This window comes from Equus asinus, chromosome X (genome assembly GCF_041296235.1).
Source record: "Equus asinus isolate D_3611 breed Donkey chromosome X, EquAss-T2T_v2, whole genome shotgun sequence".
Taxonomy (NCBI): Eukaryota; Metazoa; Chordata; class Mammalia; order Perissodactyla; family Equidae; genus Equus; species Equus asinus.
This window is the reverse complement of record NC_091820.1, coordinates 101756116-101783935: the sequence shown is the minus strand read 5'-3', so window position 1 is coordinate 101783935 and position 27820 is coordinate 101756116. Positions and strand designations below refer to the sequence as shown.

General features: G+C 40.0%; 1 protein-coding gene across 6 annotated transcripts in view; it reads left to right on the top strand.

Moving 5' to 3' along the window:
- COL4A6 (collagen type IV alpha 6 chain) overlaps positions 1 to 27820 on the top strand; it is a 253247-nt gene that overhangs the window by 94931 nt on the left and 130496 nt on the right. For all 6 annotated transcript variants that reach the window (XM_070501890.1, XM_070501888.1, XM_070501891.1 and 3 more), the window contains exon 3: positions 18181 to 18264. In XM_070501890.1, coding sequence (XP_070357991.1) covers positions 18181 to 18264 — 84 coding nt within the window. The remainder of the gene's footprint in view (positions 1 to 18180; positions 18265 to 27820) is intronic.

Sequence of the window (27820 nt, the reverse complement as noted above, 5' to 3'; positions counted from 1 at the left end):
AAATTTTTAGAAGAATTATATATATATCCAGACTGCCTTTGGACTTGAGACTGTAACATCAGCTCTTCTCTGGGTGTCCACCCTGCCAGCCTGCTCTGCAGATTTCAGACTTGCCAGCCCCTACATTGTGTGAGCCAATTCCTTTAAATACATATATACATAAAAGTAAACACACATAGATGCACACATACTCTTAGTTCTTTCTCTGGAGAATCCTGATCAATTAAACCACCTACTAATGTGCCAGATGCAGTGCTAGGCTCTGGGAATATAGAGAAGAGCTCTTTATACAAAAGGATTTGTACAATATGACAAAGCATGCTGACAAAGGTAGGGCAAAGTAGGAAAACAAAGCCACAAGAAAAGCACACAGGTGTATTTCCTGATGCACTTTACACCTGCTAATAATTCTAATGATACTCAGATTTTATCTGTAAGTGGACAATTTACTTAATTTCAAAGGACAAACCTTGCCACTAGGCAAAAAAATAGATTCCCCTCCTCTCTTTAGACTATCCTGATATTTAAATCTATTGATTGAATTTATTTATTAATTCAATAAACATCTATTGACTCTTGGCTTTGTACACAGTGTATAATGACAAAGTAGTGATGATCTGAGAAGTCTCAATGTTGCCAGGCAGGGCCTCTCCCTAATCTCAGCTTAATCTCTGGAACCCAGGCTAGGGATGGAGAAGTTGCTTGATGTAGCTGTGGAGTGAAAATCAGGCACACGTCTGATCTCCTAATCAGCCCACTTGTCTCCCTGACAGTTTGATTGCAGCCAAATTAGGCCTGTGGGCTGGGGTAGTAACCTGTCCTCAGCCTTCCACCTCTTGGTTTCAAGTATTTCCTCCTTGGTTTTCAGTACCTAGCTTGTATGTACCACCCACCAAAAAGACTGGCCCTGGGTATTTTAGGGCAGGCTTATGTCCTTAAAATGTGGTGAATTGCAGTTATTCCCCAAGATGCAAGCTCTTGTCTGACTCCCTGCACTGGAGTCATTTACAGTCATGTGAGAGAAAAGACTAATCAATGCCCACAGAATACTTGGAGAGTCATGCAAGGCAGAATATGAATATTTTCAAAATTTTGCCTTATCCACAGTATCTGAGCCAGTACCAGGCCTATAGAACTTCACTGAATGTGTCTCCCTGGCTAAAGCGTGAACTCCCCAGAGTCTTCATCCTATTATGCTTTGTATCCATACAATTTTGGACACTCTTTCCTCTGCTCAGATCTTTAATGTGGGTGGTCCTCAGGCTTTTGTCCTAGGACCTCTTCTCTCTGTGCACAGTGTCATCCATGCACAATTCTATGTTTTAATCCAAATCTCTCTTCCAAGCTCCAAGCCCATATATATCTAACTGCTTAGACATGTCTCCCTGGCTATTCAGTCACCTCAAACTCAGTGTGTCCCAAACTGAACTCGTTCTCTCCACACACACACACACACACACACACACACACACACACACGCACACACACACATTTGGTCCTATTCCATGCTTCCCCATCTCAGCAAATAGCACTATCATCCTTCCTGTTGCTTGGGCTGAAGGAGCTACCTTTGACTCCTCTTTTTCCTTCACCTCTTACATCCAATCATTCACCTTAATCCAGCCATTCACCAATTCAGAAATCTACATTTATTTTCTAAAATGCTTTTTTATATAAAACTTCAAAAACATACAAAACAGAATAGTACAATGAAACTCCTCCCACATACCAATGTCTCAGCTTCAAACTTACCAATTCAGACAGTCTTGTTTCATCTATTCTTACTTTTCCCCACCCCCAATTATTTTGAAACAAATCCCAGAGATCATCTCATTTCATCTGCATTTTATTATGTATCTCTTAAAAATAAGTTATGAAAACATCCAAAATCGTATCACACCAAAACCAAAGTTAACAATTCCATAATATAATCAAATATCCAGTCAGTATTCATATTTCCTCATTGTTTTATAAATGGTTTTGCTTCCTTACATTTGAGTATCCAAGTAAATTCCCTACATTGCAACTAGATAATAAGTCTCTTAATTCACTCTGCCTTGTAAGTTTCCCACAGTTCTGATTTGTTGGTTGCTGTTCCCTTGTATTTACTGTAACATTATGGTAAAACATCAGTAGTTAGATCTAGAGACTTGATCAGAGTTTGTTTCTCTCTCTCTCTCTCTCCCCCTCTCCCCAAGACCTTTTCATCATATTTCATCAGGTGGTGTTTTGTTCTTCCATTAGGAGGAACAAAATGTCTGCAGTGTCTGCTTGTTTCTCCTTCTGTGATGTTAGCAGCTGTTGATATTCATCGCCTCAATCCATTACTTCATAGAGGCTCGCAAACGTTGATTCTATAATTCTGTTGTCTCTTTTAGGAGAAACATCCCTTCATTAATTTTTATGGTTAACCTGAGTTATAGTTCATTTAGGAGAGGCAGGATAAATGCTTAATTCCACCACCACTCTCTTCTATTTTTTAATCAATTTTAAAAAGCATTAGTTATTTCTCTGGCATCCTCCAAAGGTGACCAGTGAGGAGTTTTGTTTAGGGGGCATGAGGAAGAGTACTATTATGAACTCATGGAGTTTAAAATATTTTAAGCATCTTATTCGTTGCAGTTATCATTATTGATGCTCAAATCATCACGTATTTGGCCAGTGGAAGCCTATTCAGATTGGCTCTTGAGTCTTTATGAGTACCCTAATAGTTTTTTTCTTAACAGCTTTACTGATGTATAATTGACATACATTGAGCTGCACGTATTTAAAGTGTGTAATTGCACTTTAGACATATGTATACAACCATGAAACCCTCACCACAATCAAGATAATGAACACAATCAACACTCCCGAACATCTCCTCGTGTGTCTGTGATCTATCCCCTCACACTTCTCCCCCAACCCCCACCCCGACAATAACAAATCTGCTTTCTGTCACTATAGATTAATTTCATTTTCTAAAATTCTATGTAAATGGAAATATAGAATATATATGCTTTTTTACTGGCTTCTTTTACTTAGCATGTTTATTTTTATATTCATTCATGGTTACCCATGTTAATAATCCCTTATGAGATATGTGATTTGCAAATATTTTCTCTCAGTTTGGTGTTTATCTTTACATTCTCTTTAAAATATATTTCAACAAGTAGAAATTTTTAATTTGGATGAAGTCTAACTTCTCAATTTTTTCTTTTTTACATCAAGTTTTGGTGTTGTATCTAAGAAATCTTTGCTTAATCTAAGGCCACAAAGATTTTTTCCTAATTTTTCTACCGAAAATTTTAAAGTTTTGTGCCTACATTTATATCTACAATCCATTTTCAGTTAACTCTTATATATAGTGTGAGGTACAGATCAAAGTTCATTATTTATCTATCCATTTATTTATTTAGCATAGGGATATCCAATTGTTCCAGCACCATTTGCTGAAGACTATCCTCTCTCTGCTTAATTGCTTTTGCAGCTTTGCCAAAAATCAATTGGCCATATATGTGTGGGTCTATTTCTGGACTCTGTTCCATTTCACTGATATATTTGTCTGTCTTTATGCCAGTAACACACTGTCATGATTGCTGGAGTTTCATAATAAGTCTCTGGAGTCCTATAAGTATGAAAGCTTTGTTTGTCTGTTTCAAAGTTGTTTTGGCTATTCTAGGTCCTTTGCATTTCCATATATATTTTAAAATGGCATGAAATCTATGGTGAGCAATTGGGGAGAAATCAATATCTTAACAATAGCTTTCGATTTATTTAGGTTTTCTTTAATTTTCTCAGCAATTAAGTGTGTTTTTGGGGTTTTTTTGGGGGGGGTTCTGCTTTATCTCCCCAAACCCCCCCGTACACAGTTGTATATCTTAGTTGTAGGTCCTTCCAGTTGTGGGATTCAGCAATTAAGTTTTCAGTGTACACATTTAGCACATATTTTGTCAAATTTATCCCTAAGTATTTCATATAGTTAATGCTATCAAAATTGTATTTTCAAATTTAATTTCCAATTGCTTGCTGTTAACATATAGAAATAAAATTTATTTTTTAAATTGATCTTGTATTATCAAACACTGCTAAACGCACTTGTTAGTTCTAGTAGCTTATTTTTAGATGTCACAGTACTTTTTACATTGTGAATAAAGACAATTTTACTACTTCCTTTCAAATCTGGATGCATTTTTTCCCCATGCTTTCTCACACTGGCTAGAACCTCCAGCACAATCTTGAATAGGAGTGCAAATGTGGACACCTTTACCTTGCTCCCCATCTTAGTGGAGAAAGCATTCAGACTTTCACCATTAGGTGTAATTTTACCTGTAGGATTTTTCATAGATACTCTATAGCAGACTGAACAATTACCTTCTATTTCTAGTTTGCTTCGAGTTTTTATCAGGAATGGATGTTGAATTTTGTCAAATTATTTTCTAACATTTATTGAGATAATCATGTCTTTTTCCCTTTTGGTCTGCTAATATGGTGAAGTATATTGGTTGATTTTTCATGTTAAGCCAACCTACCATTCCTGGGATAGACAGCACTTGGTCATAATGTACCATTATTTTTATATATTGTTGGATTCAACTTCCTTAATTGTTGTTAGAATTTTTGTGTCTATACTCCTGAAGGATATTAGTCTGTAATAGTAGTGCTTGACTCACAGAATGAGTTAAAAGGTACTCACTCATCTTCAATTTTCTGGAGGAATTTGTATAGGATTGGTACTATTTATTCCTTAACTGGTAAAAATCACCAGGGAGTCTGCTTCGCCTAGGAGTTTTCTCTCTGAGGAGAGTTTAACTGCAAATTCAATTTTTTTAAATTGATGTAGGACTATTCAGATTATCTATTTCTTCTTCAGTGAGCTTTGGTTGTTCTTATACTGCAAAGGAATTACTAAAAATGTAGCTGAGGCCTTGCCACAGATGGGCTTTCTGAAATAAGTTTTGCATATCACTTTGCCTAGAAACAAAAAGAAAAGTAGGTGAGTTTTGAGGCCATGAAACATAGAATCAGAGACAGAAATGCTGGACCAACTCTTTGCTTGTGGGCTTTGGCTAAAGCCAAAAAGTTTGAACTGGAGCTTGAACTTTGCTTATGACATATAATGCTTTATTTTTTTAGCATGATGCTTTTTAAAGTCTGTTCCCACCAATCAAGTAGACTACTCGACTAGTTTCTATTTTCTGCATGTGAGAAGGGATTAGGGCTGTTTCTCCTAATTTTAGAAATGCAGGCATACGTGACAACTTGGTTTATCTTGTTCATCCTGCAAGCAAAATTAAAATTAACTTCTGAAAGGATTTACAGCTTAAAATTTCAGTCGTAAAATTAGGTAAAAGTAACATGCTGTTCTTGGCAAATGAAGACAGAGATCCTGGTCTGCTATTTACTGGGTTTTGTACTTTGCGAGGGAGGGGGTTCCCTCTCATTTTCCTTGTAGTCCTGAGGGATGGATTTGCTATCAGCTATTCTATTTTCCTGGTTCAGATCTTCCTCCCCAAGTCATCTTTCCTCATCTCTAAGCAAGGCAAAACATCTTTAGCCTCATCTATGTCAGTAGGCTTTAGAGACTATTATATTATGAGCTAAATATCAAGCTAAGTATTATCTTTATGGAAACAACCTATATTTGCCTCCCATTTTGTCTCCTTCTAATAGTTGCTATTGCTGGTGAATTGCACATGGACTCACCATCCATCTCAACAATTTGTTAGATTCCCTCCTTCTGGTACAAAAGACAAAAATGGCAGTGTCCTTGCTCATTTGGACTCAATAACAGATGAAACAGTTTGTCAAGATATTTCCAGTAAGCTATAGTCTCTGTCCTGGAATCCCAATCCTTCATATTCCTGTAGATTCAATTCTTAGAGAGCCTATCGACTCTTCCATCCTAACTTAGGCTCCCAACTAGAAACCCTGAAGGATTTTGTTTTCAACTTGGAATGTTTTTTCTAAAAACATCATATTATAAAGAGCAATAAGGCTCTGAGCCAAGTCACTAAAGCCCATGACACTGTATACATAAAGTCTGGTAGCAAGAGCAGACTCACAGAAAGTAGAAGGACATGCAGTTCCACCACACCTTGCACAGCTGAGGAAACTGAGGCTCAGCCTAACCACTCAAAATAATCTTGTGCATTTTTATTAGAAAAGTGTCACCACAATTTCTCTTAAGTAGTTAAAAGGAGAGGCTGTTATAGTGAGCAATGAATATTATAATGAAACATAAATAGTGCTATTGTTGGAAAGGAGGGAGGGTGACATTTAAGAAAAGATGTGTGACTGTGTCATATGTGAATTATATCTCAATAAAATTGTTAAAAAAAGAAAAAGAAAGGATGTGACTAGGATTTTCAGAGAAATGGATGGGATATGAAAGGCATTCCAGGAAAATGGAATAGCTGATAAATAGACCTCTATGAGTAGAATATTAGAGATAATAGGTGGGCCTGCAGTGGTGGATTGATCCTGATTTAGAGGGGCCCTTAAATGTCGTGCTTGGCTTTTGAACTTTGCAGATAAGGGAGTCATCAAAGGTTTTTGAAAGAAGACAGAATGTAATCACATCTAAGTTTTAGAAAGGTATCTCTTTTCCTTTCCGATAACACTCTTACTTTCTTCTTTGGATTATAGTTATCTCCTTCGCTAGGCTTTCAGTTCTTTGAGGGCTATCAATGTTTTCTAAATATTTGTCTTTTTTCCATAGGGCCAAACACAGTGCATTTATACACAGCAGATGTGCATTAAAGGTTCCTCAAACCAGTGAAGTGGACTTGGTGTGAGAAAGCTTTGTTCTACTCTTGTCCCTTTCTGGTCACGTCCCCTCTATTTAAATAGGTCTTAGATTCATTCACTTTTCTCCATCTAACCACCATAACCCTTGTTCAGGCCATCTTCTCTCACTGCAACAATCTAATTGGTCTCCCACCTCACTACCACCCTCTCCTGTCCATTATCTATACTGCCACTAGGAAATTTTTTCTAAAATATCAATCTGATCATGTTCTCTCTGCTTAAAATTACTCAGTGACTTTCTGTTGCTCTGAGGATAAAAACCAACCTCCCTAAAATGGCCTATAAGACTCTGCGTGAGCAAGTCTTTGCCCGACTGTACAGCATCATCTCATGTCACTCTCCACTTTACTTTCTTGTTTCGATCACTCTGGTCGTCTTCAGTTTCTCCTATGTGCCATGCTTTCTCTCACCACAGGGCGTGTGCATATATTGTTCCCTCTGCCTGGAATATTCTCTGCCTCACTCCCATCCTTGACCTAGTTGGTGATTCCTGATTCTTCAGACTTCAGTTTAACTACACTTTCTTAGATAAACCTTCTCTGATCCCACCGAAGTGGCCAAGTGCCTGTGTTATATGTTCTCATATCCTTCCATTGGTCTCCTTTGTATCATACAGCACAATTATTATTAAAAGATTATTTACCCTTCCAATGTCTCTCTCCTCTGTAAGAATATAGAGCAGGAAAGCAAGTCTATTTTATTTAACAGTATGCTTCCAGGGTATAATCCAGTGCCTGGCACAGAGTAGACACTCAATAAGTATTTGTTGAATGAAGAAATAATTCTTATGTCTTAATGACTTAAGGATTATAAACTTTCACAGGATCCTATTTTTCTCCATTACACTTTTCACAATTATTATTCCTCAAATATTTGTGTAAGTGTTTATCTATATCCCATATGAGAATGTAAGCTCCATGATGGCAGGGACTATATTTATTTTTAAATTGAATTTTAGTTTGTAAACAATAAAATGTACTAATTATAAACGTATAGTTCCATGAGTTTTGACAAATGTGTACTCTCATAAACATCACTCCAAACAAGATACAGAACATGTCCATCATCCCAGGAGGTACTCTTATATTCCCAGTCAACTTCAGCCCCATACCCCTACAGAGATAACCACTATTCTGATTACTGTCGTTATGTATTCACTTTGCATGTTCTAGAGCTTTGTAGAAGTGAATTCACGCTGAATATGCTCTTATGTGGCTTCTGGCTTCTTTCAGTCAACATACTGTCCTGAGATTCATCCATGCAGTTACATGTATCAATAGTTTGTTCATTTTTTTATTCCTGAATAGTATCCAATTGTACAAATATACCACAATTTGTTTATCTATTCACCTATTGATGTAAATTTGGGCTCTTTCCACTCTGGGGTTATTATGAATAAAGCTGCTGTGAACATTCCTATACAAGTTATATTCAAATTTTTTATCATCATATCCCCAGCATCTAACACTGTTCCTAGTACACAGCAAGCAACAGTATCTATTGAGTAAATAAATGAATCTAATCCTTACAATGATAGTTATAACTCTAGCTTTCCCTTCTGCTTTGGAAATCATATTAGATTGCAGATGACTAAGAGCAACTGAATTACAGAAAGAAACTTGAATACCCTCTCAGTTTTCTAAAAGATAAGTAAGTTGCAGAGTTCGTATTTTAAATATTATTACTAACAATTACTTTAGACACACCTCACAACTGAACTTGTCACACAAGTGTGTCATGATGCTACTTGTAGGATTTACAAATAAAATATAGGATGCTCAGTTAAATTAGAATTTCAGATAAACAACAAATGGATTCATAGTACAAGTATGTCCCAAATATTGCATGGGACATATTTATGCTAATTTGTGACACACACATATGAAAAAGTTCTTTGTTGTTTTTCTGAAATTTAAATTTAACTCACCATCCTATATTTTTATTCGTTAAATCTGGCCACCATAACTATGTGTGAACTGTGGGACCTTTGTTCCTCAGGCCCCTTCCAGCCTTAAAGCTCAAAGATTCCTCACTTGTTCTCTGTGACTGGCCCTAGGAAATGCTGTTCTTTAATAGCTGTTTAATAAGTACTCACTGGCAGAGGGAAGGGAGGCATCAATTTTAAGAACATTATGGGATAACATTTAGTTTGTTTATTTGCATGTTTTAAGCATTTGCTTGGTAAATTCACTTTAAAGTCTAGCTAGACTCTACATCCCCTTAGGCCCTGGTTCATTCTGGCTGGCTAGGGCTTTTCCAAGTGGAATCCGGAATGCCTGTTCCTCTCCCCACCCCCTGACCCTGTCGGTTGTGTTCGTGTATGTGTGTGAACACAGTTAGATAGACATTGGAGGGAAATGCCTTCCTGAACTACTCAGCAATGTCTGGTGTCAGCTTTATCCTTAAAATAAAGTGTGGGTGACAAGTCCCACCTGGTAGGGAGCCAGCTCCCACAGAGCCTCTCATTCATAAACTCATAAGGAGCTGTTCTTAAGAGGCAAGTGCACATTAAACATGGGACAAGACTCAGCTTGGTTTAACATGTGTGTGTTTAAATTTCAATGAACGGGTTTTGTTTTAGAATTTCTCAAAGTAAAGCCAGACTCCGTGTATGATTAGCACAAAGTTCAGAAACCTAGGATGATGCTAAAGGGGGCCTGGCTTAGTGGAAGAGCGCTAAGATTTTGAATTAAACCTGGGTTTGAATTTGTGCCACTTCCACACTGTGTGACCTTGGTTAGGCAAACTCTTTAACCCTGTTAAGCCTCAGTTTCCTCATCTGTGAAACAATGACAGTAACAGTGCTTACCTTACACTGTAGTTGGGACAGTTCTGTGAGATAACAAAAATGAAGTACTTAGCCAGGCACATAGTGGATATTCAGTGACTGGTAGCCATCGTTATGAATGTGGCCTGGGGAATAAGTTTGATCCAGCCAAAGAGGCCTCTCTGGGTTTCTGGATCCTGAGTCCACTGTGAGGGAATGAAGATTATGAAAGAGCACCTCAGCATCTTGGATTATTTTCCCCTTTTAGAAATTTAGCTGTACACTGAAAAGAGAAGCCCTGGCTTTGAGTCCTCACTTTGTGACTTAACTAGCAAGTGACACCAAGTCTCTGAGACTCAGATTCTTTTTTTTAATCTGGAAAATTGACATATAAAAATTCTTCCTTTGTTTCACAAGTAGTTATGACAATGATATATGAAGATTGTTTAGAAAGTATACAAATAGTACAGTACTATTGTAACGTGAGTAAACCAATGTTGATAAGAAACATAAAAGATAAAAAAGGCACCTCTCTTCACACTTATCTTTCTTTTCCTGACTTCGCAATTTCAGGCTAATTCCTGGAACTAGGGGCAGCGGGTCTAGTGGAAAAGACAAGAGGCGGAGCGTAAGGATACCTGGTTTCTCATCCCAGCTCTGATACTTAACTTCCTCTGTTGAGGAAGTCACCAACAGCTGAGCCTCTATTTCTTCATCTTTAAAATTTGAATCATTCAGTGAACACTATTAGGTATCCACAGGCACAGTAGTAGATGCTGTAATTATAAATAATGCCAGCTAACATACACTGAGCATGCTATATGTGCCAAGCACTTTGCTAGGGGCATTATCTCTAACCTCGTGAAGCCCTATGGAGTCAAATATTATCATCCCTGTTTGATAGTTGAGGAAATTGAGGCTTAGAGGTAAGTTTAAATTGATTTTCCTTATAGTGAACGAACCACCATCTTTATCTCAGAGGAACTTACTCTCTAGGGGGTAGGTGAAGGTATGAAGAAAGCATTGTAATATTGCATGTGTGTGTATGTCTCTACACATACCCATACACTAAAACACTATTTCAGATTTGTGGTAGACAATCAAATGAGACTTGGTGTGAAAGGTGTTTTGAAGAAAGCTGACATTATTAAAACAAAATAGTTTTCTTATGTTGTATGAAACCAGGATTGAGCAGCCATTTCAACAATTGCTTACTGAGCTAGTTCAGGAAGTATTTGGTATATTCCGAGGACTGTCTTGTTTTGCACCACGTAGAGTATTAACAGGCCCTAGCATCTGAATAGCACCACCTCTTCTTTCTTCTGAGACCTGGTCACAATTCTAAACCCCACTCATTTCTTTAACCTCGCCAGGATCAATCATCCATTGAGTCTACTACCTTTTTTGCTGCCTCTTACCCACCACCTATGCTCACTTTCCTTCTTAGGAAGCCTAGATTCCACGGTCCATCATTATAATTACTTCTTTCCAGACAGCTTTGAATCCCATGACCCTCTTTTCCTTTATCCTTCTCACCTAGCAGAACCCAACCCTGGTTAAATCTAACTCTTCTGCTAATCTGCATCCATATCCAACATGGCTGAACAAGGCTAAAGAAAACCTCACAATATTGATAACGTGTGTTCCTTTAAGTCCATGACCACTACCCTCAAGTGGGCCCTTAGAGCTGCCTCACGGTTCTGCCACATTTCCCTAGCTCTCCTTTCTGAAATTGCTCTGGTCCAGATTACCACATTGCTAAATCCGTCGGTATGTTCTCATACTCCTTCTTTCTTGACTTATCAACAATTTAGCATGATTTATCGCTCTTTCCTCCTTGAAATACTTTCTTCACTTGCCTTCCAGGACCCTTCTCTATGTTAGTTATCTACCTACCACACAGGCTGCTCCTTCTCAGACTCCTTCTCTGGTACCTCCTCATGTTCTCTTAACATTGAAGTGCCTTGGTGCTCAATTCCAGGATGTCTTCTCTTCCCTTTATCTACATTCACTCCCTTGGTGATCTCATCTAGGCTTGTAGCTTTATATACATACCTGTGGTAGCATAGGTGGTGCTCGCCAAATAATCCCTGTTCTCTTCTACTTTCCATGCTTTTAGGTTGTGCAGGTGTATAGTTCCTGTTAAGGAGAATATGAGTACAGTCAGGGGCAATTAAGAGCAAGTATTAGCATCTAAGGTGGTAGAATTGCTAGTCAAAAGCAGCTTAGAAATCCAAGTCACCCTTGGAAGAAAGCCACTAAGGAGACCTGCCTGTTCCTCATTGGATTGTGACATAAGCAAGAAATAAACCTTAGTTATGTTAAACCATTGAGATTTGGGGTTCATTACCACAACATAGTCGAGTCTCAGCTGACTAAGACAGCACATGTACATCTCTAAGCTAGCAATCTTCCTTGAACTCCAGACTGCCATAGCCACCAGCTTTTCAATTTCTCCAATTAGATGTCTAAAAGACATCTCAAAACCAGAATTCCTAGTGCCCCCCAACAGGTTTCTCCATCTGAATAAATGACAGTTCCATCTTTCTAGTTGCCTAGTACAAAAACTTTGGAGTCATCCTTGACTCCTCTCTTTCAGTCACATCCCACATCCAATCCATCAGCAAACCCTAGCAGCTCTATGATCAAAACATATCCAGAATCCTCTCATTTCTGCCAGTCTCTAAGACTGACTCTCTGGTTCAATCCGCCATTATCCTTCTGCTAGCCTACCATGACAGCCTCTTAGGTGGCCTTCCTGCTTCCACCCTTGCCCCACCACAGTTCGCATGGCAGCTAGAGTGAGTCATCTTAAAATGTAAATCAGTAAGTGTCACTCTTATGTTCAAAACCATTCAATGTTTTTCCAAAGGCAAAGTTCTTACAGTGGTCTATAAAATCTTGCATGTATTGGCCTCTGCTACATCTCTGGCCTCATCATCTCTCCCATTCCCCTTCCTCACTCTACTCCAGCACTCTGGCCCCCTCCTGCTTGGCCAAAACATCAAGCATGTTCTCTCATTTATTGCCTTTGCTCTTGCTCTTCCCTCTGCTTGGAACACTCTTTCCCCAGATTACTACATAGCTTGCTCCTTCATTTTCCACAGCAAAGGTTCTCAAACTTTACTGTGCATCAGAATCACCATAAGGGCTTGTTAAGTCACAGATTGCTGGGTCACACCCTAAATTTTATGATTTAGTAGGTCTGGGAGGGGGCAAGAATTTGCATTTCTAACAAGTTTCCAGGGCTGATGATGCTGGCCCAAGGACTGTGCTTTGAGAAACACTGTTCTCTGCTCAGAAGTCACCATATGAGCAAAACCTCCTCTGACTTCCCTGTATAAAATAACAACCTCACCCCAACACTTCCTATCCCTCTTACTCTGGTTTATTTTCCTCCATAACACGTATCATCTGACAAATATGGACGAAATATTTATTTGTTTACTGTTTGTCCTCTCCTCTAGATTGTGCACTCCATGAGAGCAGGGATTTGATTTCACTTGTGGCTGTGTGATACACCTCAATCCCCTGTGTCTAGCACAGTGCCTAGCACACAATAAGTGCTTAATAAATACTTGTTGAATAAATGGTCAAAATAAAATGTTGCACAGCTAACCTTCTGTGACCTAAGCTTCTGGAAGAATTGCTTACAAGGATAACTCACCTTTGCCAACCATTCAGTCACTCAAACTAAGCTGTTCTTACATTCCATCTCACTTCCTGGGTTACCTTTTTTGTCATTGTCATCCCTGCCGCCACTCATAGCAGAATGCACTGATGATGACTGGGAAAACATAATGGCTTGTGGAAGGGACACTGTGATGTAACTCTTTATCTCAGGAAACCAAAGGAGAGAGAGACTCCCAAGTGGAGCTGGTCTAACACTTGTAACTCAATGAAAGCAATTATTTCACAGCACTTTATTGAGTACATGCTTGTGCAAGGGTTACAAAGAAGAATAAGAAAGAGTCCTGTTCCCCGTTTGATGACAGAACCAAATAGATTGAGTCAAATATGGCAAAGCACCATTAGCAAAGAGGAGGGAGTAAGAACTTCTGCCTGAAATTGCTGAGAGGGAAGAATTTGGTAGAATCTTCACCAAAAAGATGGTGTATAAGAATGAATAGAAGATCAGTTTGTGGTAAATGGGAAAAGGGGGTAGAAAAAGCATTTGACAAAGGGACAAGCATCAGTGAACGGACAAAGGTGTGAGATACTGGTGATATTAAAAATATTTAATAATCAGTTATACACAGATATCAACAAATCCAAATGGATGTCTAACCAAGCAGCGTAGACACCAGCCATAGACAAACTGGCATAGCCATATCGTAACATACCACTTGACTATAAGCTCCAGAGAGAGACCAGAGTGTTACAGAAATGCTGAGTAGTGTGGCAAAGCTAATACTAATGTAATCATAATAGCTGACACTGAGAGCTTACTATAAGCCAGGCACTGTGCTTTGCATGCTTTATCTTATTGAATTCTCCAGTCAACCACTGTACAGTAGATACTGTTGCCATCCCCATTTTACAGATTGAAAATTGGGTATCAGAGATTAACTCACTCACCTGAGGCCACCTAACTCAGAAATATTAGAGCCAAGATTTAAGCCTATACAGACGAACTTCAGAACTTATATGCTTAGCTAAGGTATACTGCCTCAGGTAGTGGCTAGAACGTAGGTTGCCTCTCTAACACTGTGGGAATATACAAACAGGTAAATAGGGCCAGCCGGTGGTGCAGCAGTTAAGTGTGCACATTCTGCTTGGGCGTCCTGGGGTTCACCTGTTTGGATCCCGGGTGTGGACATGGCACCGCATGGCAAGCCATGCTGTGGTAGGCATCCCACATATAAAGTAGAGGAAAACGGGCACGGATGTTAGCTCAGGGCCAGTCTTCCTCAGAAAAAAGAGGAGGATTGGCAGATGTTAGCTCAGGGCTAATCTTCCTTGAAAAAAGGAAGAGGTAAATAGGTTAACTTTTCCCTTATAGACATCATTGTGTGGTTGAGGAAACAAGACTCTCAGCCGTGAAACCTAAGGAACATTACAAGGACTGTCCCACAGCAACATGTGACACTTGCCCAACGAGTGGGACATTAGTGTGTGCTGGGTCTTTTCACCGAGCTGGAGTGTCATGAAAGAAATGAAACTTAAACTTGGCCTTGAGAGGTATGGCATAGTGGGAAGAACATGAAGTTAGGGTCAGAAGTGCTAGAGTCTACTCACTAGCAGTGTGACCTGGACCAAAGTAATTTCCTTCAGTGTCTTCATCTGTAAAATGGATGATTTGAATTAGATTATTGGTTCTTAATGGAAGTACCCTACCCCCAGTAGGTATTTTGGAAAATTGTGAAGGCATTTGTTGTCAAAATGATTGGGGGTCTCTTAGGTAAGGGCCAGGAATAATAGATGTTCTGCACACTATGAAGAATTGTCCTGCATCCTGCCCTACATTTAGAAGACCTCTGGACATTCATGGAGGTGAAAACTGTTTATATTATCTGAGCCTAGAATATAACCACATTTTACATATTGAAATGAATTTTCTCATGGTTTTGTTATTATAGATTAAAACTATCCAGTAAATAAAGGAAAGATTGAACTTTTTTTCTAGAACTTGATGCTGAGTTTTTCACCGTTTCAGAGAATCACTGCATTAATGGCAACTTCATTCATGGTATTTGAGTTACCAATACGACATCCCAATGTCATTCTGCTTCAGCAGGCTGTTGCATTCATGGTGATTGTGCATTGAGCCACTGGCCTCTGACAACATTATTACATCTTCTGACACAGTCATATATGAGCATTTACATATTGAACTACACATTGTTTCATTATAAATGACTTTCCTTTTGTTTGTTCCTTGCAATACAATTATGGTATAATGTGTGCTTTTAAAACTATTGCTTACATCCTTATTATAACTTTTTCTTACGAATTTATTCTTAGGATAGCAAGAAAGAATAATAAATACTTAATAATAAAAAATGATGTGCTGGTCTGATCAAGTTAAGAACCACTGTATTAGGTAATCCCTCAGGGGCTTTCTAGTTCTACTTTGCTGTGGGCATAAGGAGGGGTTGGAGTTTGAGAGGAAGAGGGAGAGCATTCCAGGGTAGGAATGACACCAGCTATGCGGCCTGGTTGAGCAGGGATTGAAGTGTCCCCAGACAAGCCAGGATAGGGCAGAGACTTCCTCATGGCCTGGTCTTGTCATGTTCTCTGGAAACTACTCCTTTTATCCTTCCCCCCTCACTGTAATTGAAGACTCCTGGGGGAACTGCCAGGGCCAGCATTACAGGAAATTGCCTGTGGCCAGTGAGGCTTCTCTGGTTACTTTTCTCAGTGACAGAGGACAGTGATGACTTCCTGTCTGTTAGCTTAGCTGGGTGTCTTTGCCTCCTTGTTCTGCCAAGTTCCCAAGAAACCTTAGCTTCTGCTCCTTACATGTTCAGCTCCTATTATTGGGACTTTTTCCCTGTCTTATTCAGGTCCCTTGCCTCGGGTCTCCTTGCTCCCTACTATAGATCTGGAAACTTTTGATCCACAATAGACAAATTTTATGGAACAACCAAAAGGCATTGTTTGGAATTAGGCCATAGCTTCAAATAAATACCACTTCAACTTTGGCAACACCTGTTGAGTCCTCTCCCTTGAAGAGGATGACTTTTATCATTTAGTAATGTATTGTTTTTTCTTCTTACTAATTATATATGTTCACTGAAGATTGCTTGGAAAATACAGAAATATATGGAGAAGCAAATATAAACTATCCATAGTCCCAAGAAATAGAGTAGTACTCAACATTAGATAAAGGTGATAGCATAGGTGGAGGTTCAATTCAATGCTTCTCTGTCTATCTGTTCTCTATTCTATGCCAGCCCCCAGCTTCCTCTTCCCACAGCACCTCTTGATCTCCCCTTTATGAAAACTTGCCTGTCCTATATACCATAAAATGGAGGGCAAACTGGAAAGTGTACGATAGCACTTACTATGTCAAAGGCATATAAGAGAGATAAAATATCTCATATCAGGAAGGTGTTTGGCATCTAAAATAGAAGTATTTTGTCATAGCTCTGCCATCACTACCTTATTACCGAAGTGTTGTGGTGATAAAGTGTTGTGGGAATGTCTAAAGAGATAAGAGACCAACTGAGAAATTCACAGTGCTCCCTGGGAATTAGGAAAAAGCGCACAGTACAAAGAGGCAAGAATGATTAAGTGTGAGACTAGCTCATAAATATGCCTTTCTCTTTTGAGAAAAACAGCCAACATTAAACAAAAAAGTTGGATGATACTAAATCCATCTGAGAGATAGAGTTCTTATTACAGATAATAGTTAGAATTTATGTTTTGCTTTTGTCCCAAGGTGAATGGGGTCAGAATGGCAGTTTCCTCATTTTTGGTCCTTGCATTGAGGCTCTAGTAGACAGAGGACTTAGCAAACTCTAAGGCATAAGGGTCAAGGTCAAGGCTTTGGAGTTAGTCATACCTGGGTTCAAACCCCAGCTCCATTCATGTGGTTATCAAACAATCCTTACGTGCCATCCACTGGTTTACACATTGAGATACAACGTTGGACAACACCGATAAGGTCGATAATTACATGGAGCTTACATTCTGGTCATGGGGGACAGAACATTTAATGTTGAGAAGATAACTTAGTAATTATGATTGGAAGTAACTGAGGGCTACCTTAGGTTGAGTGGTCAGGAAAAGCCAAAGGCCTTTCTGAGAATAGACAATTGAACTGAGACCTGGATAATAAAAAAAAAAAAAAAAATCTAGGGGAAGAACATTCCAGGCAGAAGTAAGAGTTAGGGCAAAGGCCCTGAGGCAGGAACAGGCTTAAGTTTTCAAAGAATAGAATGAATACCAGTGTTATTGAAGCAGAGTGAGCCAGGGAGAGAGTGAGGAGATGAGGTTGGAGAGGGTCAGCACATGTCAGGTCATGCGGGGGCCTTGTAGAAATTCAGCTAGTAATAATAATCATCATAACAACAAAGCAGAGAAGAAAAAGGAAGTTGGAGAGTTTGGGAGATACTGTACAATACCACCTGAGGAATATTGATCTGACTAACTGGGCACAGAGGTGTCGCTGTAAGGTTTGAATGGTGTGCTGAGAGTGGAGCCTGAGGAGGACAATTCTGCGAGCACAGTACACGGTGGCCATTTTCATCTATCATTACATTTCTATCACTTGAATTTCTCTCAAGTTCTCTGCTACAGCTACTGCCTTCCCAATGAGTGCAAATATATAAGTCTGGTGGGACACAGGGATATGTCTAGGGCCTATTTCCAGCCCTATATAAAGAAATTCTCCTGTATTTTGTGACTGGAATTCCTACCAACGAGAAGGTATCTGAGTCACAGTTCCCAAACCAGCTACCAAACTGGCTATTTAGTGAGGTATAGACCTGACCTAAAAGGGTGCTAACTAAGATGACTTTTTATTTCATGTGACTCATGACACCATCAAATAAGATGATTAAGCTACTCTAAATTTATTTGGTTAGGAGGAACGTGGCTAAGGATTAGGTTCCCTGGGGCAACGTTGCTTCTTGGTTCATACAGTTTACTAACTTTTTCCTTTTTTTTTTCTTTAATAGGGAGAGAAGAAATCCTATGGAAAGCTATGCGGGGGCCAAGACTGCAGTGGAGGCTGTAAATGCTTTCCTGAGAAAGGAGCAAGAGTAAGTTGCTTCTTTCATTGTTGAAAGACAAATAGTCACAGGAGCTGTTATCTGAAGTGTGTGTTTTCTTTAGAATTAAACTGCTTAGAATTTACCCTTATGACCTCATGGAACAAGCAAAGTGATGAGGACCAGCTGGAAGGAGTTTTGCTAACTAATGATAGGCAGAGCTAGATTGTCAGTCTCTGAGGGACCAGGAAGAGGTTTCCTTCATTGACTTAATGCCAGGGTTTCCTCAAGGTTTCATCTGGAGTATTTTCAAAAGGCAATTAGGTTATGCAAAACCAGATTATGATATGTTTGTAGATATGTGTAAATTTTCATAGCTCATTTATATCCACTTGGTTCTTCCCTACCACCCTGGGGAACAAGTGGTCCAATTGTTATCTACAGACTAGGGATGTGACTCATCCAAAATCAAGGGTACAGAGTAGCCATAAACTCCAGAAACAGAGGCGACTATACATGAAGAATGATTTATAGATATTATGTTAAGGCATAGGTTGCGTTTAAAAGCATTATGTGCTATATACAATGTATTGGCATCATCCCTTATTAGCAATGCACAGTTCAAATTTTTGTGCAAATTGCAGTGAACACAGTACATTGACACATTGCCATCAATCCCTGTATATGCATATGTGATGTGTTGCCCTGGATTATTTGTATCTCTGATTTTCACTGAATAAACCTGCATCTTTATTATAATTCAGAAAAAGTATTCAAGGGGATTCAATAGGTAAAAAAATAAAGTATAAGCTGTGTTTCCAGAATTTATAGCCACCCTGTATAGAATCAGATCTTCTGACTTCCAGCATCATATTTGCACTCTCATCACACTCAAACAAGCCTGAGACCTTACACTGTCAAAAGAAGGTAGTACAAATAGGTCAACCAAACCCTCAAAAACATAGCTGAACAGGGAACAGAGTGACCGCTCCAACTTCTCTTTCATTATCTTCCATTTGCAGTAAAGTGAAATGTCAAACTATGCCAGAATTTGAAGGAAGAGAATAAAAAGCCATCTCCTCATCAAAAGGAACCAGACCCATTATACATTAAAGGCATAGATTTAGAGAATCATAAAATCTCAGAAAGGGAAAGTGGCTTAGTGAGCTTCTCATCTTATCCACTGATTATACAGAGGAAACAGACTCTGAGAATGAAAATGACTTCTCGGGGTCACACAGCAAATTGATGAGAGATTCGGGCTATTACCTGGGTCCTTTGATTTCTCACCTATTTACTTTACCTTCTGCTGCCTCCCAGGGACGTCATGTTGACTGTAGCCACCGAGACCCATGCCTTTGCCTCCGATCTACAACCAGGAAACACTTTAGAAAAAATAATTCTACAATAAATATATGAATACATTCTTAACAGCAAGCGATGCAGAAAGCAAAATTCTCCCTTGATGCTTTCTCAGTCCCACTATTGTTTTTCTGGTCTTTTTCTGTGCATAATCAGAAATACGTACAAATATGTAAAAAAGAAGTTTCACTTTCTGTTTCTTTTGAAAATATAATTGTAAGTATATATTCTGTAACTTGTTTTGTCTTTTTGGTCCCTTAATATGTCCTTAAGATATTTTCTTCTACCTCATAGTTTAATGCAGCCCTTCCTCCTTTTTTTTTTTTTTGAGGAGGAGGATTAGCCCTGAGCTAACATTTGCCGCCAATCCTCCTCCTTTTGCTGAGGAAGACTGGCCCTGAGCTAACATCCATGCCCATCTTCCTATACTTTATATGTGGGACGCCTGCCACAGCATGGCTTGACAAGTGGTGCAGTGTCTGCACCTGGGATCCCAAGCAGCGAACCCCAGGCCACCAAAGCGGAACGTGCGCACTTAAATGCTGCACCACTGGGCCAGCCCCCAGCCCTTCCTCTTTTGATGAATACTTAGGTTGTTTCCAAATTTTTGCTATTTTAAAAAAATAGCAGTGCTACCGTGGAAATCCTTGAACAGGCCTCCTTGTATTCATCTCTAGCATAGATACTAAGGATCAGAATTATCAGATACCAGAGTAATAGGCATGTTTAATTTTCAAAGCTAATGCTCAGTTACCCCACAAAGTGTTCCAATTTACACTGCCATCAGCATTGTACAAGAGTATCCATGTTTTCCACTTGCCAACACTTTATATTTTTACTGGTATGTGTGAAAACCATCCCACTTCCCAGACTAAGTGAGTTTAAGTGTCTTTTCCCATATTCACTGCACGTTTGTATTTCTTCTGTGAATTTCCTGGACATATCCTCTACCCACTTTCCTAAGAGGTAATTCTTACTGATTCCCTTTACCTCTGCAAAGACAGAGCAAATAAAAATGGCCCAAGTGGAAGCAGATGAGATTTGAAGTTTAACACAAAAGGGCCTTTCCTGATGGGTGTAGGGCACAGGTAGCGGTTGGTCAGGCCTCAAGGCCAGGGAAACGAGAAACAGCTCTGGACTGTTTCTGGGGTTGAAAAGCCTTTAAAAGTAGAAAATCTTATTATATATCTGAACGGAGGTCAGTCCTACACCAGGCAAACATGCCTACGATGACCTCATTGTTGAACCCCTGGCTGAGATTTTGATCTTTGAAGATGGAAGGCAATGGATTTCCTCTATGAGGAGCCCTCATTTGCGTTCCAAACATCTGGAGCCCTAGTCTGGCTTCTCCTTTGAAAATATGAGTGGCTGAAGGGGCGTGGGATGGAGGAAAATAGAACATCACCACACAAATTTTTTTCTTCAAATTTGAAAGACTCAGAGTCCACACAGTTAAACATGTTCCTAAAAGTTTATTTGTGAAGTCTGAAGTTTCTGGGAATGTTTGTCAAGGTTATTGAACCAGACCAAGCTGTATTTCATGAGTCAAGAGCAGGGATGTCCTATTTCCCAAGTAGATGAGGAGGCCAGTGCACATGGGGCAGATCCTGTGAACACAGATGCTTGAAGCTGCCTGTGCTGCCAGGTCCCTTTTAGTCATCCTCCCTACCCTCCTGCATTCCCAGGGCCAAGCCGGATTGTTTAAACTGGCCCCAGCACTGTTGACCCTGCAGGGCAGCCCCTCAGTACCCCTTTTGTGCAGATGTCAGAAAGATTTGAGACTGTTTTCCTTAGCTGAGAAGAGGGCCCCATTTGGATTTCAAGCTGTTCCTCTCAAGGTCTGCGAGCTGGGAGGGGAACGGAACGTTGGGTCACCCCCGAGATACGCTGCAGCCCTTGGCAGGCCTGCCTCCTGCCTTGGGGAGACATCAAGCACATAGCTTGCTGGGCAGTGTGTACTTTTCCTTTGCCAAAGGCCTCTTGAACTGACTGGGACATTTACACAACACCTACCACTCCTGCACAACTGCAATCCAACGCTTTTTGTCTTAAGCTATCTCAAGCTGATTTCTTGAAGGTATGCCCTGCCTGGTAAAAACCCTTGCCCAGTGTCGGTGCACTGCTTTTTTCCAAAGCATCTTTCCCCTGGGTCTGTATTATTATCTGGTATTCAACAAATAAACTGATGAGTGACTTGCCCAAGGTCACTAGCCTGTTAGTAGCTAAACCTTATTTAGCCTTCTTTAGGAAAACATCAACTTTAAAAAATGACGTGCCTAGTGATGTTAAACTAAATGATTTCTTCCCCGGACATTTAAATTTGGATTTAATGTTTGACTTTCAGTTTTCTTTCTTGGGTGTAGGTGTTATTATCTGGAAGAAGTATTTTTTTTGAGTTGTCCTCTTCCCTGGTATTTTTTTTCTGCCATTGGATTGAACAGAACATTTTAGGTTGACATTTCCATCCATTCCCTTTTTTTCCTACTGGATCTGAAAGGTATCTCTGAATTGTACTCCATCAGTGTGTGTTTGTCTGAGTTGGGAGCAGGCAGGACTGTTTGTTTTGTTCTAAGCCTACTATTCCTTAATATAACTTCAGAGTTTTCCCTGTTTTTACAGTGTTCTGGTGTTTATATACAGCATGGTGAGTTCCTAATTATCCATGCCATCTAGAGGAGCATTGTCACAGATAATCTCAAACCACAGGGAATGTTTGGATTCCCCCCTTGGTGAGAGCTATTTGCCCCTGTTTTATGGCTTGGGAAGCTATGTTCTAGCTAGAGAGTTTATGAGGCTAGCCTGAGTTTCACGAGGAACAGCCCAGATTTCTGAATTCCTTATCTTGTGCCTGCATCCTGCTGCTTCTCTGTCACAAAGTGTGTTTCCCGTAAATTCCAGAGCCCAGATGCATTAACAACCAGTGCTTCAATTTACTCTCCTCCTGCAAACAGCTGGCGTTCTCTGTGTCAGCTGAGTGGTACCATGGCTACCAAAGGGCCTTTCCATTTTCTCCCGAATTAAGCAGTTCCTGGGTACATCTTTCCATCCTCCCTGTGTACCCCTTAGACCCCTGCCCTGACCAACCACTACCACACACACTGATGACCTTATCTTCTACTGCTCCGAAGTGAAAGCTCATATTGCGCATGACCTCCTTGGGTGGCTAGGCCTTGCTGCAGCTGCCTGCAGTCAAACTTCTTGCCTTCATTGCCCGCTCACTTCTCAACCCTCTGCAAGCTGGCCTCACTGCTAACGCTGGTCACCACTAACCTGCTTGTTGCCAAATCCAGTGGACATTTTTCATTCTTATCTTCCTTGATTTCTCGGCTGCATGAGACACTTCCTTCTTACCTGAAACTCTCTGTTCCCTTGCATTTCATAACACTATTCTCTCCTAGCTCCTTTCCTACTTTGATTGGCACTCCCCAGGGTTCTGTCCTCATCCTACTTCTCTTCTCACTGTAGGCCTCTCCCAGGGTGGTTGCATATATTCCAGGAATTTCAGCTACCTCCCATACAATTATAAATGTTGAATCTCTAACTCTAGCTCAGACCTTCTCCTTAGCTTCAGGTCAGCATCATCAGTTTCTTGCTGGATATCTCTGCTTGGATTTTCACTGGCACCACAAACATGTTTCATACAGAATTCAACCATCAACCTCCACCAGACATGTTCCTTCCTAAGTCCTGTGTCTTTTCCATCCCAGCAAATGGCACCACCAAGCACTTCATGCTCAAGCCAGAAACCTGGGAGTCATTCTGGTCTTCCCTTTCCTTTTCCCACTACCACCTCCAATTCATCATCAAATCCTGTCCATTTATCTTTCTGAATAGAGCTCAAAACCATCCATTTTTCTCCATACCTGTATCTCCAATCCAGGCCTGTATAATTTCTTGCCTGAATTACTATAATAGGCTCCAGACTGGTCTCCCAAACTCTAGTCTCACTCTTTCCCATCCATTTGCCACTCTGCTGTCATAATCTTTCCAAAACAGAAAGATGATCATGAAACTCTGGCTTAAAATCCTTCAATGGCTCCCCATAGATCTCACAATGAAATCTTAACTCTAGTAGGCTTACAAATCCTCCATGGCCTGGCCCTTGACTACCTCTCCAGCATTATCTCTCATCACTAGGAGCCTCTCCCTTCAGAAAGCAAAACAAGCTATACACATGAACTGAACTATTTCGAGTTCACAGAACCTCCTACATTATTTGACATATTCCAGGTTTTATACCTGCTACTTCCTTGACATGTACTTCTTTCCACTTGCTCTACCCTTTCTCTGCTAACTTGCTTCTATTTACCCATCCTTTAAAACTGAACACAGACCTCCTGTCCTCTTGAAAGCTGCACGATCTGCAAGGCTGAGGTTATCTGCTCTTCTCTCATGCTAAACTACAGCAGTCTATTGATTTGTCTGCTCTCCACTGTCTTTGTGAACTCCTAAAGAGCTGAGACTGGGTCTTCTCAGACTCTTCAGGGGCAGTAGGCACCACAAGCTGTTTCAAGAAGGACTGACCAACCAATTTTGATGGGTATGGTTCCAGCCCTACTCTTCACATCCTGGATTAGCTGTTAGGTCACTGTGAAGCAGATGAGAGTGTCCTGTCTAGGGAAGAATCCCTTATGCTAAAAGAAGGCAAAGGACCAAGGCAGTCATTTCCATATCTTTTTTAGATCCTATTAACTGTAAGCGTTCCAGCTCTTTCTCACACTCTGGTTCCTATAGCTTGCTTTGGGATTCTGCTCTAACTCCTCTGTGTTTTTGACCCTGACCTCTTCTTTTGCCTGATTGCTTCTTACTCTGTGCCTACCAATGCAAGGGACTTGGCAAAATGTTTTTGGTTTACTACCAGCAATTTATTCTTCCTCCAAGGTGAGGACCTTCACGAATAATTGTGAGCCAAAGATAATCACAAACTTTCTTTTTGACATTGATTTCACCCTCCTCCCCACCAAACCTTTTGCTTAAAGCCCCTTAACCTTATGCAGAGTTGATAGCCTTGAGTTTCCCTTGTTCTTCTTCCTTGTTGGGGGAGAGGAATAGCATTTGTGCAGGGAAGTAGCTATTGGGTGGCAGTAGGGGAGGGAGGTAAAAAACCAAGGGTCCTTGTGTATTTAAATATAGTTATTTAGGTCAAGGATGATTGTTGATAATGTTAAAACTTAGTGTCTCTGCCCTGAATCAAGATGCAATCGTAGCCCAGCAGATGTTCGTGATTATCTTAATCCCTTCTTTGATCATATGGGGACAATATGGGATATATGAAACATATTTCCATACTAGCGAGGTAGGCTTCTGTTAGAGAGGAGCCAAGGAGCTGGAGGAGGAGATAAATGTACAACTGTAGAGTCAAGAGCACTGCTGTAGATATCCAGAGACCTAAGTGCCATGCCTGAGCTTTGCCAACTGGATGACTTTGGGCTGGTGCTTTCCCCTCTCAGGCTGTCAGTTTGCCCATAAGTAAAATGAGAGATTTGGGCTGGGTAATCTCAAAGAACCTACCAGCTCTGATGATTTAAGTCAGACACCACATTACTGTACTGTGACAATTCCTTGCCCCTAGAGTGTCTTATCATGCTTTCTAGTGTTGCAGTGAGATATGGAGGGCAATGTTTGACAGTGTTCTACCCTCTAGAATGGTCTCTTGGCAGCTGCCTCAGACGTAAATCACTTGCTGTGGCTTTTCACTGTTGAGGCTGGAAGCTCCCAACATCTGAAGTTGCGCTCCTGCAGGAATGTGCAGCTCTACCCACTCCTTGGGCATCTGGTTAGTGTGATTTGAAGAGAGTCACAGGGATATCTTCTCACCACCCATACCTCCAAAATATCTTCCCTGCTTAGCCTAGGAGTCATTCTGCCTACATTCTAGCTTTAGAGAGTCATTTTTTAGGTTAAGCGTTGCCCTATCCTTGCATTGCTTGGATAAATTACATATGCCTCTCGGATGAGAGGAGGCAGGCTCACCCTGCATACTGGGGGAGGAGTTGTGTGCACGAATCTTTAGAGACTGCTCAGTTTTCCTTGTACTGGCCATGCTAACCCATATGTCAGAGACACTGGATATCAAAACATGGGTGAGCATCTTGCATGCCAAGGTGTAACATATTCTCTCTTTCTAGAGTCTGCCCTCATCTTCCCTCACCAGCTGTTTACCCCTTTCCTCTTCTTGTTCTTCTCTTTCCTCCCTGTTCTCTAACTTCCTCCTTTCTCTTTCCAAGCTTCTATCTCTGTTACTCCAGCATTTCTAGCTCTCCATCCCTCATTCCCATTTTCCCCACCATGGCCTCCATCCAGTTTCTCCCCTCTGCTTTCAGTTGCCTGGGATTTCTTCCTGTGTCACCAGTCCCTGTTTTCTGTCATCTATCAGTAGGCTTGAAACTATCGCAGCAAGATATCAGAAAGATTCGCTGTGATATACCTTATAGAAGCATCCCACTTATCCAGAGATTCTAAATCTCAGAGCCTGGATTAGTAGTGCCCTCTCCAAAATTGGGAGACGGCGGTGCATGCAAATCAATCTATTGGGGTGTAAAAGAAAATATTACAAGTTCCATTTCCATTTAAATTGAGGAAACCTAGAAAGAAATTAAGATTTGGATTAAATGATTTAATGTATATAAAATGCTTAAAACAGTGTGTAGTGCACCAAGCTCTATGTAAGTATTAGTTTTTATCATTGCTAGTATTAAGCCTTTCAAATATGTAATACACATATTGTCATTGGCACCCTCACCAGGTGGGCCTATCCTCAGCTTTCCTGTTGCTTATGCATTGTAAGGTATTCTGAGGGAAGCATGGGAGTCTGCAAGATGGAAGCGGGTGACCCCAGGGCCTTCACTCTTTTTTCTTGGGTGTATACCAGAGATATTGCTATTTCTTTGGGCTCAGTTAAGTGGATTTATGGATTATGTTTATCTAGCTACATTAACCCTCGTAAAGTGAACAAGTAGCTTAAACTTTGTATTGAAAATAATACTAATAATGTAAGCCCATGCAAATAGCAGTGCTCATACTTCTCCTACTCGTAGGATGTGTTTTTCCATCAGCTGCGTTATGAGGTGAAAACCACAACAATCTAATTATACCTGAGACGAAGTCAGCAAAAAAGGAATGCAAGAATAATCAAGAAGAGTGTATGAAATATGGATTTACACTCATTCTCAATAATGAAAGATCTTGCCCTAAGTATGTATTGTGACCTGAAATATTAGCTAATAATATAATGAAGCCATCATGATTGACAAGACATTTGACGTGCTATTTATTTCATCTTTATCTCATTCTTTTACATTTTCTATTAGGTATGTTTCATAATATATATGTATGTGCATATATATGTAAAGTATACATATATATGTATATAACTTGTAATATATTTATATATAAATTATTATATATAATCATATATATTATAAATATATACATGAGAGAGAGAGAGAGGAAGCATGCTTAGAATTTTTTACCTGAAAAGGATATGCAATCAAAAAGATTTGGTGACCACTGGCCTAGACCATACTTAAAATAGATGGCGACTCACAAGCAGAGGTGAAAAAACTTTGAATAAGAAAACAATAAGTGTCCTGAAATCTCTTGCTCTTTCCCTGTAGAACAGCTGTTCCACCAACTTTAGAGCCTCATCTTGACAACTTCATATAAAATAAAGCAATAGGGATCTCAGGAGTTGGGAGAAGTGAGAACACAAATAAATTTAAAAATCATAAAATCTCAAGCCTGGGAGGTTGGTTCCAAGCCCCAAGTGGCATATCATAGTTTATAAAAGGCTTTCCAAGCATGCCTGTGAATGCTCTTTCCCTCGCTTTAAATATGAAGACACTTAGAAGAAACAGTTTCAGTGAGGTTAAGAGACTCTGCCAAGGTCCCTTGTAAATGGCATAGCTGAGATTTGAACAGGTATTCCGTCACCTTGCTCAGTGTTCTTTCCACCGTGTCAAACAGCCTCCTAATCCCATGACCATAATCAGCTGAGCTCACTGTGGTTGGATTGTAGTGAATGGAGGAATACTTGTAATGGAGACAATCTGCTAAGAAGACATAGACCAGATATCAACAAATCAATCGTCCTTCCCCTGCCCCAGTGAGAAGTAACTCCTGACTGCATGTATAGCATCTGTTTATATCTTTGTCTGGGTTTAAAAATGTTTTCCTAATATCCTTGTCTTTAAAAAGTTAAAGAAATGAAATCCATGTGTAAGAAAAGCCTGGTTTTCATCTGTGA